This window comes from Vulpes lagopus, chromosome X (assembly GCF_018345385.1).
Source record: "Vulpes lagopus strain Blue_001 chromosome X, ASM1834538v1, whole genome shotgun sequence".
In the NCBI taxonomy this organism is placed as follows: Eukaryota; Metazoa; Chordata; class Mammalia; order Carnivora; family Canidae; genus Vulpes; species Vulpes lagopus.
The window spans coordinates 75,684,556-75,699,716 of NC_054848.1; the positions used below are offsets into that span (position 1 = coordinate 75,684,556).

General features: G+C 35.4%; 1 protein-coding gene across 9 annotated transcripts in view; it reads right to left on the reverse strand.

Moving 5' to 3' along the window:
• Positions 1-427: 427 nt before the first annotated feature.
• Positions 428-15,161, reverse strand: part of ZMAT1 (zinc finger matrin-type 1) — a 31,147-nt gene continuing 16,413 nt past the window's right edge. Inside the window, exons 3-7 of one of the 9 annotated variants that reach the window (XM_041741952.1) lie at positions 14,556-14,657; positions 14,304-14,478; positions 12,441-12,722; positions 4,182-4,281; positions 428-2,936 (exon numbers count right to left, since the gene is read on the reverse strand). In XM_041741952.1, coding sequence (XP_041597886.1) covers positions 1,613-2,936; positions 4,182-4,281; positions 12,441-12,722; positions 14,304-14,478; positions 14,556-14,657 — 1,983 coding nt within the window. In that variant the 3' untranslated portion in view covers positions 428-1,612. The other 8 variants (XM_041741955.1, XM_041741954.1, XM_041741951.1 and 5 more) reach the window with 8 other exon arrangements.

Below are 15,161 nucleotides of genomic sequence, written 5' to 3' on the forward strand. Positions count from 1 at the left end.
GGTACAATTGAAACCAGAATCCTGGGATTCGGATTCTGAGGATTACTCTTTCTACTATGCCATGGTGATGTTCAAATACTTGCAGGAGATGCTAATCATAAAAATGGAGCACCAGCATAAAAAAAAAATCAAGATGAAACAATTTAAAGGTAATGTACCCTCATAGCCCTCTCCCACTTAGAAAATTCTTCCTTCTTCAGTTTCAAGTTACTTAGTTGGCCAAATTTTTTAACTTAAAACTGAACTCACGTCTGAATATCAGCTTCTACTAAGCCAATGTAGAATAAATGAAATTATTACAACCTGACATTGTGATCTCCCAAGAAGTGCAATGCAAACTATTTAATTATTTCCCCTCTCACTCCTAAAATAAAATCATCTTTGGCTGGAAATGACTGTTTACACAAAACAATATGTAGAAATTAAAACACTTTAATATAATATAAACATTTCCAGAATATAGACTGATTTTGTACCAGTACTTTTTGAAAGCTTTTTAAAACTATATCGTCTAAACTTATCATAGACTATTTCATTTTCACTTTCAGAACTAGAAAATACAAAAATACACTGCAAATTAGATTTAACAAACAAAAAAATCAGTCTAAATTTCTTCATAAATTTTTCTTGGAGAAAACCAAGAAACAAATAAACACAACAACAACAAAATGCCAACAACACCAACAAAAACCCAAACAAGGAATGGATTCTCTAATGCCTGGTAATTCTCTCATTTAAAATAAATTATCTCCCATGGGTGAATAATTCACCACCACAGCAATTTGATGAATAGAAGTAAAGACAACCTCATTAAGTAAAATTACATTATATGTAAAAAACGTAATTTTGCTTTGCTTTTTTTTAAGGAAATGAGGAAAAGTAGCTTGAGGAAAAGGCATATTGAATACTTTTACTTCACTTGGCTTTTGTTAGAGGTTAAAGTTAACTCTTCACTTAGGAAAATTCAAATAACAACAATTTCATGAAACCAAACTCTTCAACTTATTTCTTCAATTCAACTTTAAGGTAACAAAACCAAAAAATTCAAAATCCAAGAGTAGACTCATCCCAAAGCATTATCTTTCTTCAATAGGTTTCATTTTCTTTTCTATTCTTATGTTCTTCTTTCTCAGAGACTAGGTTTACACTTCTTTCTTCTTTCAATTCAATTTCAATTTTTATACCCTCAAAACTAAACTTTCCTAAATTGACAATGCCCATATTCACCTCTTCTCTTCTTCATTGGATGTTCTTGTTTTTTTGTCTAAATCCATTTTCTAAATTGATTTCCTCAATTCATCCTTAGGTAAACAAAATGAAATGTTCAAATTCCTAGAACAGACTTATCCCAAAACACTGACTCTCATATTTTCTTCAATAGGTTTCCTTTTCTCTTATGTTCTTATGTTTTTCTTATGCTCTTTCTCAGAGGGTAGGTTTAAGCTTGTTTGTTTCTTCTTTCAATTCGATTTCAATTTATACACACAAAAACTAAGCTTTTCTGAACTGATACTGTATGCACTGTTTCTTTTCTTCACTAGATGTTCCTGTTTGTCTAAATCCATATTAACTTATTTCTTCAATTCATCCTTAGGTAAACAAAACTAAAAGTTCAAAATCCAAGAATAGATTCATCCCAAAGCATTTCCTCTTCAGTCTTTTCTTCAACAGATTTCTTTTTCTCTTTCTTGTGTTTACGTTCTTCTTTCTCAGTGGGCACACCATGGCTTTTTTTCTTTTTTCGATGTTTAAGCTTTCCTGAGCTGACACTGACTTTATCTCCCTCTCTTTTCCTTTGTCGGATGCTCTCGTCCTTCTCTAGATCAGTATCTCCATAACTCTTTTTCCTTTTATGCTTGGACTGCTCTTTCTCTGGCCTTTCTTCACCTTTCTCCAGGTGCCTTCTTCTCTTTTGATGTCTCCGTTTATGACTTGCTTGATGGTCACTGGTACTGTTTTCTGAGGAAAGGTGTTTGTAAACTTCAGATTCTACACTGTATGGGCCAGAGTTATTTTCTTGTTGACTAAGGCTCAGGGGTACTGGTTTTTCTGGGAAATAGTCTCTGATGGGTTGACAAGAGGTCATAGAGTCTAGTCTCTGTTTGCTGTCATGAGCTGGTAAGCAATGAGGTAACTGGTTTTCCACTGCTTGTGAAATACTGTATGATCCTGTATAGGTCTGGGAAGTGTCAAATGGGAGTTTTTGCTCAAGCATTCTATGTTTGGGTCTGGAATCAACCATTTCTTTGTACTTATGGGTTTCCATAGAGCTATCACTAATCTTTCTGAAACAAGTCTTTGGCTCTAGTCCTCTGGCTTTCTGCACTTTGATGTAATCTTCAAGTTCATCTTGGAAAGAATCATAAGTCCTCTTTGAATGAGCTGGTAACCAGTGATGTAACTGGTTTTCCACTGGTGAAATATTATATGGTTGTTGGTAGGTCTGGGAAGTCTCAAGTGAAAATCTCTGCTCAAACATTCTTTGTCTGTGTCCAGAATCACTTTCTCTGTACCCACGGGTTTCCATAGAATTCTCTCTTACCTTTCTGAAACAAATCTTTGGATCTAGTCCTCTGGCTTTCTGCACTTTGATATAATCTTCCAATTCATCTTGGAAAGAGTCATAGGTCTTCTTTGAATGAGCTGGTAAGCAATGAGGTAACTGGTTTTCTGCTGTTTGTGAAATATTGTATGATCCTGGGTATGTTCGGAAAGTCTCACATGGGAGTCTTTGTTTAAACATTCTATGTCTGGATCTGGAATCAAGTACTTCCCTGTACCCACGGGTTTCCAAAGAACCCTCTTCTATCTTTCTGAAACAAGTCTTGGACTCTGGTCCTCTGGCTTTCTGCACTTTGATATAATCTGCATATTCATCTTGGTAAGAGTCTTGTGTCTTCTTTGAATTCTTCACTAAATTGATAACAATGGATTCTCTGCAAAGAAGACAGCAGAAAGTTACTTAATAGGTTATTTTATTCTGAATATTTTCTTTGCTTTCAAAAAGATGAGTCTAGAGAAACACAAACAACAAAAGCCCAAATCAATTTTAAAAGCCTACTGCAATACAAAAGCTATAAATCATCACTTTTTATGCCAAAACGAAGTAGGAGGGATTGTCAGATATCTCCCATGTACCTCACAATTTTTTATACACGCAAAGATTTTCAGGGCTGAGATAAAAGGGAAGATGGTTACAAAGGTGCAGACATAGTTGCTACAGTCTTAGTACTTAAAATGTAAGGCATGTGGGGATAGTGGGAAAGGACCAATAATATTTAGTGCCCTGAAGATGGTCTGATTGGAATGCCCCATTGTTTTAAAAGTTTAAATTAGTTCCACATAGAGATCTCAATATATAATGGCTATTGATTTCTGGAACCCTAAGATTTAAAAGAAGAGTCTAAATGAAGGTTAATTTGGTTAATTGGACAATTTACCTCCTAAGTATTTTGTATTTCTACTTTGAGTAACATATAACAGAATAAATATAATATTAACAGAAAACACTATGCTTTGATTTTTAAAGCAACAAACCAAAAATACAATAGCCAGATGAGCCAGATGCCCCACTATCCTGCTACCTGACTTATCAGTCACTAATTGTCCACTTAATCCTCTCCTCCATAAAACAACAGAATAAAATGGAAGAATTATTTATTGAGCTCCTATTATGTGCCAGGCTAGGCACCGTACACATATTTTTAATATTTCATTTTAACCACTTCATATTAGAGCTGTCCAAAGTTATACACTTGTTAGAAAGAGAAATCTGATATTCCAATCTAGATCTAACAGCAAGACCTTTGTTCTTAACCACTGTACTTCACTGGGAGGAAGATGACCAGATCGCTGTATTTCCTGGAACTAAGTAACCTTCCAGGAATTATTTGAGTTTGTATGGCTCAAGAGAATGATCCTTTAGCATCTCCCCAGAGAAGAACAATGCTGTCTGGTCAGGAGGGGTGCCAATTATCTGGCTCTGCCAGCATACTATCATTGCTAGAGAACTTCCCTAGGGGATTCCAGTAGCATGTACTATGTGACAAATACCATCAACTGTAGCAGTATCAACTCATAGGGAAATGAAAGCCTAGAAAGTTTGTAAAATATATGCAAGGTTACTTGACAGAAGCCCTGCTCTTTGGTGTTGCAGGAGCATTTTGGTAAAAGATACTTACTTAATTTGGTGTTCACTTCCTTGCATATGGGACCGGAACATTTCTAAAGATGTAAAGGTGATATTACAAATATGGCAAATGTAGGTTCTCATACTAAATGCTGAAAAAACAGAGAGTCCAAGTTAAGAAGGTCAATATGGATACACTTAAAATCCAAAGCTGGACAGGAATTTACTAGAAATCATCTACTGAACTTTCCCAATTTAAAGATGAGACCCAGAGATGTCAAAAAACTTGGTCAAAGTCAAAGAGCCAATCAGTAATAGAGATAACCTCTCAAAGCCCATGCTTCTTGATTTAAAGCCCAGAATTCTTTACATTTCACTACACTGTTTCTCTAACCTTGGCCTCTTTCCTAGGCAACTGCTATCTCCTTGCCTATTGTTAATACATGGAAATGCAGCAAGCACTAAAAATTTAGTACGCCCAACCAACCTAAAACCTGAAATGTCCCAAAAGGTTAAACAAAAACAAATTTTTACTCTCTTACCTGAAATCACTGTAGTGCATTAGTTTACCAAAAGTAATTTCCACAGACAGATTTTAGAAAGGAGAGAGGTTCAGTGAGCCCCACTCTCAGGATAAAAGCTGAAAGCAAAATTCTAAAGCAAAACTACTAGTTACCACTTCCAAAGAGTTAAGAACTATAGAATAGGTATACTATCTACCTCTCTATTCTGCTTCTTAGGTAGAATTGAAAGGGGATAAGTTAATCTTTATTTTCTTAACCTCATCATCCTTCCACTTTCTCTTTGGTCAGAAGTAGCAAATAATAAATTTCATAAGCTAAATATAAAATAATCCTACTCTAAAGAAGAGGAAATAAATTGGTGGCTGCAGTAATTTTAGGGTCAAGTGAGGTCATGTTTTAAATCAAACAGCAACTTAATCATTCAAAGGATGCTAAACTAATCATTATCAAGTGTACTAGCCTTGTCCAAGCAAAGATTATTCACAGAAACAGGAGAATATTATCAAGGGGAAAGAAAGATGCTAACTTGGAAAAACACGAGGATTCTGCTTATTACCGACATATACTCTAGTGAACCAGGAGAGCTCAGCAGGTTACGCCAAAGACTGAATGAATGATTCCTTATAATTATCCTCTCTCCCAGTGCTCTGATTTCGTGTTCACAAAGTTATTTTTTGATTATAATTTGTTTCCTGTATTCTTTGATACCAAAAAAGGGATACCCTGGATGATAGATTCAAATTTTAAAAGCCCTGGGAACTGAAAAAATATACTCCTCCTACCATAAATCAATACTAGAATGACAATGTATTAACTTAAATTAAAATGTTTCCCAGGCTTCTCTGATAAGAATTAGAGTATTATATAAATATAGATCCCCAAGCCCCTTCCCTGGAGAACATGATACGATATCTGTGGGAGAGGGAATTTGTATTTTAACAATACCCCAGGTAATTATTATTAGAGAATGTGTGGGAAATACACTAATGGAATACCTTTCTAGTTCTTTGATTATTTATCAGTGTTTGCCAAGTTTGTTTATGATCTGATCAAGTCCCTGATTTGAGGTTGATCTACCCTGAAGATTCTGGACTTCCTGCCAAGCAAAGGACTAAATCTAGGACTATGCATGCTCATGACAAACCTTTTATAAAATTATTAATGTCCTTATTTAACAAGTGTGAAAATTAAGGCTTAGATTCACTTGGTCAACACAAGACATTTTGAGAGCACTCAAGTTACGTAAGATAAGCAGGAATCCTGGTTTCTTCTAGCTTCGTGGTTCTCAATGCTAGCTACACATTAGAACCATGTGGATAACTTTAAAAATATTCATGTTACAGTTCCACATCGGGGCATTTAAATCAGAATCTCCAGGAGTGGAACCAGGCTTTCTTACTTTCTGAAAGTGTTTTAAAATGATTTTTCTATACAGCCATTGTTGAGCACCACTGCCTAATATTGAGCTAACGATCTTCATTATGATTATAAACTCAGATTATATTTGAGGTTTTGCATATTTGTTTAGTACTTATACAGTATATAGTATACATAATGTTCTCCTCAGTTCCTCCTTTGTTTCTTCACAAATTGGATCAGAAGATTATAAATAATATTGGGAAGCCTGCGCAGGGATTGAGCGTCTGCCTTTGGCTCAGGGCATGATCCTGGAGTCCCAGGATCAAGTCCCGCATTGGGGTCCCTGCATGGAGCCTGCTTCTCCCTCTGCCTGTCTCTGCCTCTCTCTCTGTGTCTCTCATGAATAAATAAACAAAATCTTAAAAAAAGATTATAATATAGGTAATAGAGGGGCCTAGAGAAACTGCAGGTCACATATAAAAATTCGAGAGGCAGTTCTGGAACTGTGGTCTGATTACTATTACTTTAGCCCTTGTCTTTTTCATACACTGATATTTTCTATCTTTTTCTAGATATAGACATCTCAGAAAATAATATATATAAATGGTATAAACACTTTCTGTGAAGATATGAAGCCTATTTATTGGCTCCAAGATCAGAATTCCTGGTCTACTCCTTCTGTAACATGCCTCCACTATGTTTTTCTTTTCCTTATTTATTTTTTCTATATATTTTTATTGGAGTTCAATATGCCAACATATAGCATAACACACAGTGCTCATCCCGTCAAGTGCCCCCTCAGTGCCCATCACCCTCTTTTCCTTTTTTAATGGAAATATAATTAATATATAATGTTATACTAATTTCAGGTATACCAGCAGAATGATTCAGTAATTTTATACATTACTTAGTGCTCACCAAGATAAGTACACTCTAAGTTTCTTCTATCCACTATGTTTCTTATACTTTCTATTCTCCCATCTTAGTCTGTTCCTCGGTCTTCTCTAACTTTGTTGCCCTCAGCTCTGCTAAGATTCCTTGTTTTTGACTTACTCCAGAAACTCAAGCTTCTTTGCATCTTGTACCTTTCAGAATCTTCCATAACCTAACACTTGTGATGCCCATTTTTTTCCTAATCACAGCTCTATCTTATAACCCCCCAGACTAAGATCTTTGTTTTCAAAGCACAGATTAGGGAAATGCATGTCTTTATAGTCTAACGTTGTGGTTCTCAATCCTAGCTCTATATTCTAATCAATTGGAGAGTTAAAAAATAGGAAACAAAACACTAATGTGTAGGTCCTAGGGATTCTAATTTAATTGATTTGAGGGATGGCCTGAGTGTTGAGATTTCTAAAAGCTTCCTGCATGATGCTAACATGTAGTCAAGGTGAGAACCACTGGTCTAATAGTTTAAATAGAAAACAATTGAGAGCTACATATAAGCAAATACGCAACTTAGTGTGAGATTTACTTTTTGAAAAAAAAAAACAGAAAAAGTCTAATTTACCTGTTTTAAAGTTATGACAGGCGAACAAACATTTCAAAAAAAGTAACATTTGTTAAGGACCTATTCTGTGATGGGTACTGCATATACCGCTTCAACGTCATCCTTTGACAATCCTGTGAAGTAGCCTTATTTTCACTTTACACCTGAGGAATCTGAGATACAACTGGTTAAGTGACTTCAAACATATCTATCAATATATATTTATCCTTCTTCATGACACTGCCTCTCAATAAACAATTAGCAAATATTGAGAAAAACTATGTACTTATTACCATATAAAGTCCTGAGATGGATATTGCAGAATAAAATATAATCCATTGTCTCAATAAGGCTAATTCAGTTAAGGGGCTATAATTAATGCAATTGGCAACGAACAGTGAAGTCTATGAGAAATCAGAGGAGGGGGAGAATACCAGTAGCCAAAGCAGTAAGGAAGTTATGATGGGTCTTGAAAGACAAGAAAGGATTTGAATTATAAGGAAGGCAGATAAGGGCATTCCAGGGGATGAAAACAGTATCAGATATGGCAGAGGCAGAAATAAGCATGATGTACTGGCTTCAAATAATCTGTTCAATAAACACTAAGCACCTATGTGGCACCAAGCATCATGCTAGATTCTAGGGGCACAAGATGAATAAAATGGGCAGGTTGCTCACAAATCCAAGTGAGAAACAGATATATAAACAAAGAATTTCAGTCTCACTTGGTAAAAGAGGTATGCTTAAGGGGTATTAGGAGCTCAAAGAAAGCAGAGGCACTTAGCACAGTATGGGGATCTGAAGAAGGCTAATGGAAGAGATGATGCCTTAGTTAAACTTGGAAGGATGAAAAATAGTTAACTTGATGAAAACAGTTGAGAAGACTATTGAACGTAGAGGGACTAGCATGATAGAAGCGTATTAGTGTTTATAAGAACTTAAAACTTGGAATTGTTGTAGAATAAAATATAAACAGGACAAGATGGGAGAGGCAAAAGGGTGTTAGATCAGAGAGATATATATGTTATGCTAAGGAGCCTAGACTTTTATCCTGTGTAGTGGGAAACCTTGAAATGCTTTAAGTAGTAAATAACATGGTCAGCTATGTTTTAGAGAAATCTCTCCTCTAGCTGCAATATAGAGGATAAATTTGACAGGAACAAATTTCAAAGTAAGGAGACTACATGCATGTAAATAACTAGACCAGGCAAGAGATAAGGAGGGCATGGGCTAGAACACAATAGGGATAGAGAAGAGCAGGAAGATTGGTGAAATATACCATTAAAACTGGCAAAACTAAAAAAAAAAAAAAAAAACCTGGCAAAACTTGGTGACTTAATGAATATGGGAGATAAGTTTACCTGAAGGGTGTGAGAAGGGGAAGTGTAGAAGAATGGAAGAGAGTCTTGGAGAGTGGTGTAGGTTTTGAAATCATTCTGAGAGGAAAGCGAAGGAAAAGGTAAAGGATTAAGTGGGATTACAAATCCCCAGAAATTAGATTCCAAGACTCTGTTGAGGTACCCAATCTCTAGCTTTACATAATTTTCCATAACATCACTCAGTATCCTGAATGTAAAAGTAGAAAAGGTGGACTGTGGAACTGATCCAGAGTTGAAATCTTGCTACTAAGGAGTGAGAGAATAACAATGACGTATATGCAAAACCTTCCAAAGGGTTGTTACAGCACTGAAGTGTGAAATGATGGTAGTGGAAATGTAACAGAAGGGTCTAGAAAGGAAAAAAAGTTCTAATAAGACTTGGTAAGATTTATTGATGGACAGGATATAGGAAAATTAAGTAGTCGAAGATGCCCTAAAAGATTCAAATGTAGGTGACTAATAAATAGTGGTACTATTGTCAAAGACAGGAATCTTGGGAAATTCAAGTTGGTTTTACAGAAGATTAATTCAATTTTAGATATGTTGAGTTACAGGTAAAGGTGAGATATTTAAGTGCAATAATGAGGCTAGAAATTAGTAAGGTAAATAAAACAAATACAATAAATAAAAAATACATACATACTTTAGTTCCATATCGTTATGGTAGCCATTCCTGTGCTAATAAGATCTGGGCTGGATGAGGGACATGAAGGAAGCAGTGAGAATGATGAAGAAAGAGATTAGGTATAGTAGGAACATATATAAACAAAACAGATAGGGAAGTAGGAACATATATAAACAAAACAGATAGGGAAAAAGGCAGAGACAGAAAGAAGGTAGAAAATGAGTAATGAATGAAATAGTTAAGGTGTCATATATCGAATTGTATCTGTTTTACCACTTGCTCGCTTATAATATGGGCTTCTGCTGTTCTGTTCTTTGAAATTCTCATTAGCTAATTTAAATTCTCTACCTATTTTTTAATCCTTCACTGCTTACTGTTCTTAAAATGGAACAGTCAAAGCAGGGCGGAAGTTTGTTCTCTATTATGCTAATGGACAGCACTCCCTCCCTGGCCAGAAGAAAATTTCACCCAAATCCTCCTCTTATTCTAATAACCTTGAAACTTCAGAATGATAACATGACCCTCCCTTTAGACGTGATCAGATTATATACACTTCTTATAGCTGACTCAGTTCCAATTTTACCTAATGCCAGCCATTAAACTAGAAGGTACTTATTTCAGATATCCTCACTCCAGCAATAGGATGAATATCTTAACAAGTAAAAGTCTTGTCATTTCTCCAAACATCTATGTTCAGAAGCTCTACCACTTTTATTTCTGTACTTGCCTAAATCAACATTCTTTAAAATTCTAGATAAAAACACAGACCTCTATCTAACTTTTGGGGATTTGTTGAATCACAGTAATCAGGAAATTTAAAATAGTACAAATACAGGGTTATATCACGATTAATAGTTCACTGATTCTATATTGAACTAATCTCTACTGAGGTAGGCCTACTCTGTGCCAGTTTCTCTCTCTAGCACTGGAAATACAGATGAGTTACATAAAATACCTTCCCTCAAAGACCTTACATTCTAGTGGGAGATATAAACACATGGAGAGAAAATTAGACATGCAGGCTAAGGAAGCACAGAAGTTAAGTCTTGAAGGAAGTGAAAAGGCTTCCTGAGAAGTAGCATGTTAAAGAATGATTAGGAATTAGCTAAAGAAGAGGAACATGGAGATGTTCCAGGCAAAATGACAGCATGAACAAGGGCACAGAGACAAGAAATAGGGTAACGGTTTCTGGAAACCATAAGCAGTTTGCAGGTTCTGACCTATACAGATCATGACAAGAAGTAGCAGGGGATAAGCCTGGAAAAGATAGGCAGGGAGGCAGGGACAAGATGGTAAAGAACTATGAAGCTTAGATTTTTATCCTCAGAAAAATGAGAAACAGTTGAGGATTTTTAAGTAGGGAATGACATGGAAAGATGTGCACTCTAGGTGAAACACTCTTGTGGTTAAATTGAGGGTAGATCTGCAGAGACAAAACCGATGGCAGGGAGAGTAGTTAGGAGGCTGTGGCAATATTCTAGAACAGTGCTTCTCAAAAGTTACTGTGAATACAAATCACGTAGGGATCTTGTCAAAATGCCATTTCTGATTCAGTATGTCTGCAGTGAGACCTGAGATTCTTTTTTTTTTTTTTCTAACAAGCTCCCAAGTGATGCTGATGATGCTGACCACAAGCCACACTTTGAGTAGCAAAGCTCTAGGAAAGATGTTGAGGGCCTGACCTAGTATGGGAAGAGTAGGATTGGAGATAAGGGAACAGGCAAAATAGTCATGGCTTGTTGTTTCATTATAAAAAGTGAAGAAGGTAGTATTGTGGGATTCACATTTAACTATAGGTTTCTACTCAGAGTGACTGAGTAGAGTGAGATGGATATGAGATAACCAGGTAAAGCAGTAGTTGCCAGTTGGATATATGAGTCCAAAGCTTGACAGAAAGGTCATTAAGCATACAGATAAGAGATGAAATCAGGGGAACAGATAAGATCTGTTTGTAGAGTAAGGTCAAGAATGGAGCCACAAGAACACCTACATTTAGGTAATGAATTATATTTAAAAAAAAAAAAAAGAGCCTCCAAAGAAAATAGAAAAAAACAAAAACAAAAACAGAAGAACTAGAGCATAAGGAGTTACATATGACGAAGAATAGGGCTTCAAGGTGGGAGTAATGAGCATTTTCACATGAAGCAGAAAGGTCTAGTAAGAAAAGAATTGAAAAACAACAGTGAGGGGAGGAAAAGAAGTGGGTGGAAGAGAGAATATGAAAAAGGAATAAAATACGCTAGTAGTGAGAAGGTGCCTGTGGGGGGAAAAATGAAAAAAAAAATGGTTAGAAGAGCAAGTGGATTATTCCAGTCAGGATCAGAATCTTTACTGTGCCTGAATTCTTGCCACTCTATCTCCTTTGTTAATTCTCTCTCTTTCCCACTTCTACCAATCTAAATCATATACTTCCTCTATGAAGGTTTTTTGAACCATGATGCTTCACTCCCCTAGTTACCAAAACTATGTACACGGAAATTCATGTCTGTAGCCTCTTTCAATGAAGTGTTATTAACCCAACTAGTTTATACACTTGCTCCTTCAGGGAAAATGGTATATCCTCATTTGTAATCCCAATAATGACTAGCCTAACACCCCAGAGACACTTTAGCCATACTTAGTGACTGAAAATATAATCATGTGACACTAATTAAAAATACTTCTTTATGTACCTATAACATGGAGCCATGGGAATACCTATATATGATTCTATAATTAATAAAGGTCATCTAAACTTTTCTGAGTCTCATTTTCTAGAAAACTAACAGACAGAACTAGATGGACTCTGAAGTCTTTACTCATCTAAAATTCTATGATCCTATCAGTACTATCAACTTCCTACTCAATAAGAGCAAAATGATACATACATAAGCCAGTATGCTTTATAAAATATAAACTTCCTATGAAAGAGTTTTGGGATATTTTTACTGTTTACCATTTGCATCTGAATTTGCTGGAAGAGGTTTCTCTTTTATCTTGTCTACAAACTTCTTCCTAGCTTCATTTCTTTTGTGTTTTTTCCCAACATAATGTTGCTGGGCCATTAATGGACTATTAAAGGAAGCAGGACAGAGCTTGCAATACTTGTTTGGATTATTCAAATCCAAAGCACTGCTGGAAGAGGAAGGCATAGTCTTGTCTTTAATCCCACCTGGAGGAGGCTTGATCGCAAGGGGCTTCAGAAAAGTTGATTCTGCAGAAGTAGTAAGAGGCACACCTGCTGAAATAGTTGTAATGAGAAGTGATCAACATATATTCAGCTATTAGAGCTGCATTCATTATAAAGTATTAAGGAAATTCAGAATTCTTTAAAAACCTGCTATCTTTGGACTTTTTCCACACAGGGCTGTTGGATAAAGGTACTCAGGTTAAAAAGAATTTCCTTCTGTGAGAATAGAAATTTGAAGACAAGTCTGTCACCAAGTTTCTCCAACAAAAGTACAAGAAGGAATATTAGCATCAGGCATTGGCTAATTATATTCATTGGAAAAATAGATGAAAGCATGAAAGCTTAGGATGGTTCTTGAAATCAGTTAGGGAAAAACAGATGGTATCAACTTCTAAGTTGGTGTCTTTCCAACTTAGAGTAGCCCAATAAGTCTAGATCTGTGTTGTTTGTAACAAAATAAAATTTATGCAGTAGTTTAAGGCTACAAAATTATGTGTTTCCACAATTATATAGTTACTTCAGAACTATTAGATTTAGTATCCTACCTGAGCTCAAATTGATGAATTTTGGGGACTAAAAATAAGACTTGACAAGATGCTTTCTATTATAGGGCATACTGATTCTAACCCCCTTTAGATGACATAAGAAAAATAAATATACAAAATTAGACTAGAATAAGTTTAAAAATAATTCTGGTTTAATTTATTAAGAATATAGTATGTTTTAATGCTGGATAAGGCCTACAATATGAGTTAGAAATTAATGTTGGTAAATTTTCCATGCTAGGCATGCCTTATTCCTAAAGTGTTTAACCTAGTGGGAATGTGGTAAATTATTTATTCCAGTGGATTAATCATCTTTTTTTGTTCTAGCACACAAAATTCTCAAAATACAAGTTTGGTTTTCCAGGGTACACTCTGCTACCTTAGACCAGAAGTGAGATCTTTGGGTTAAATTTCTCATGTGCTGGTGACTCAACATTACTAGAAAGAGGAAAGAGGCAATGTTTTAGAGTTCTCTATATCTTTGGGATCTAGCATAAAATAAGTGATCATTACTGATTGAGGATGTTGGTGGTATTTTTTCTTTATATTCATAAAAAGAATGAATGATTAGGGTAGAGGGAGATTCCATAACTTATTTATTTTTTGCTTATAGTTATAGTCAGAAAATGCTGCACCATAAATATATTATGGTGAAAATACTAGTCTGAACACACATATGAGATAATGTTTTACAAAGTATTAAAGAAAAAAGTGAGATAGATGGCAAGGGGAAGTATATGAAGGAGATAAGATTTTATGATTTGATTAGAAATGGAGAGCTCAGGCTGCTTTTTGTTGTTTCTCTTTAACAGCATAGAAAATAACTTGCTTTCATTTGTATTTAATAAACTGAAAAGGAAAGGTGATAACGTTTCTTAAAATTAAGCGAGCAATTAATAATCTCCATACTATTAACAAAGACACAGAAGAGATTAACTAGGAAGAAGAATAATCAAGTTATTACTCCAGAGTGAAAGTCTCTCCAATTAAAAAAAAAAAAAAACTTGGATAGCAAAGTTGGAAAAAAAAAAAAAAAAGAACGAGAGACCCTGTATTGAAGCTAAAGAGGTGAATGTAATCTTACCCATCTCTGGCTGAAATCCTGATGGAGATACCTGATCATGCTCCTCCATTAACTGCTTCAGTTTTTTAGCATGGACTTTTCCCACATAGTGAGACTGAGCAACAACTGGGGAGCTAAATATCATGTTGCAGAGATCACAAAATTTGTTTCTGTCCACTACTTCACTCCTATGCACCTGAAATAAGCACAATCTTGTTAGAATGATTTGATAACTCAAAGTTTAGAATTACGACATCAATATAGGTCACTCACCTGAAAATTCCTAACATCCATCTTCATTTTCTTACCAGGCACTTCATTTTGTTCCCCATGCATTTGAAAATAAAACCTAACATTTTGAGCATGTTTTTCACTCTGAAAAAAGATATAATATGACTTTGTTTATTTAATAACAGAGGCATCCTGAGTTACACCTCTTTGAATTTGAGGATAGCACTCGTGAGCTGCAAAAATGTGGTGTGTACCAAGTTTATGAAAGAGCTTCACATGCTTCTTCAAATTTCTAAATCTCAGTAAAATTAAATAATGCTCTAATTTAGAGGTAACTTTTATATTCCTGTTTTAGGCAGAGATTCCTGGTTGCTTTCCAGTATCAAATTTGTTCTTAGTTACACATCTTGGACAACATGCCCAGCTAAAAGACTGAATGTTTCAGCCTCCGTTTCAGTGAAATGTAACCATGTGACTAGATTCTGGCCAGTAAGATATAATATGAACTGCTGGGTGGAACTTCTGGGAAATCTCCTTGACAGACTGAGGGATAAACCCTTCTAAACTTCTTCCCTTCTGTTTCTGGAATCAAGATGGAAAGGTCAGAGTTCCAATAGTCATGGGACTATAGGGGACCTTGAGGACAAA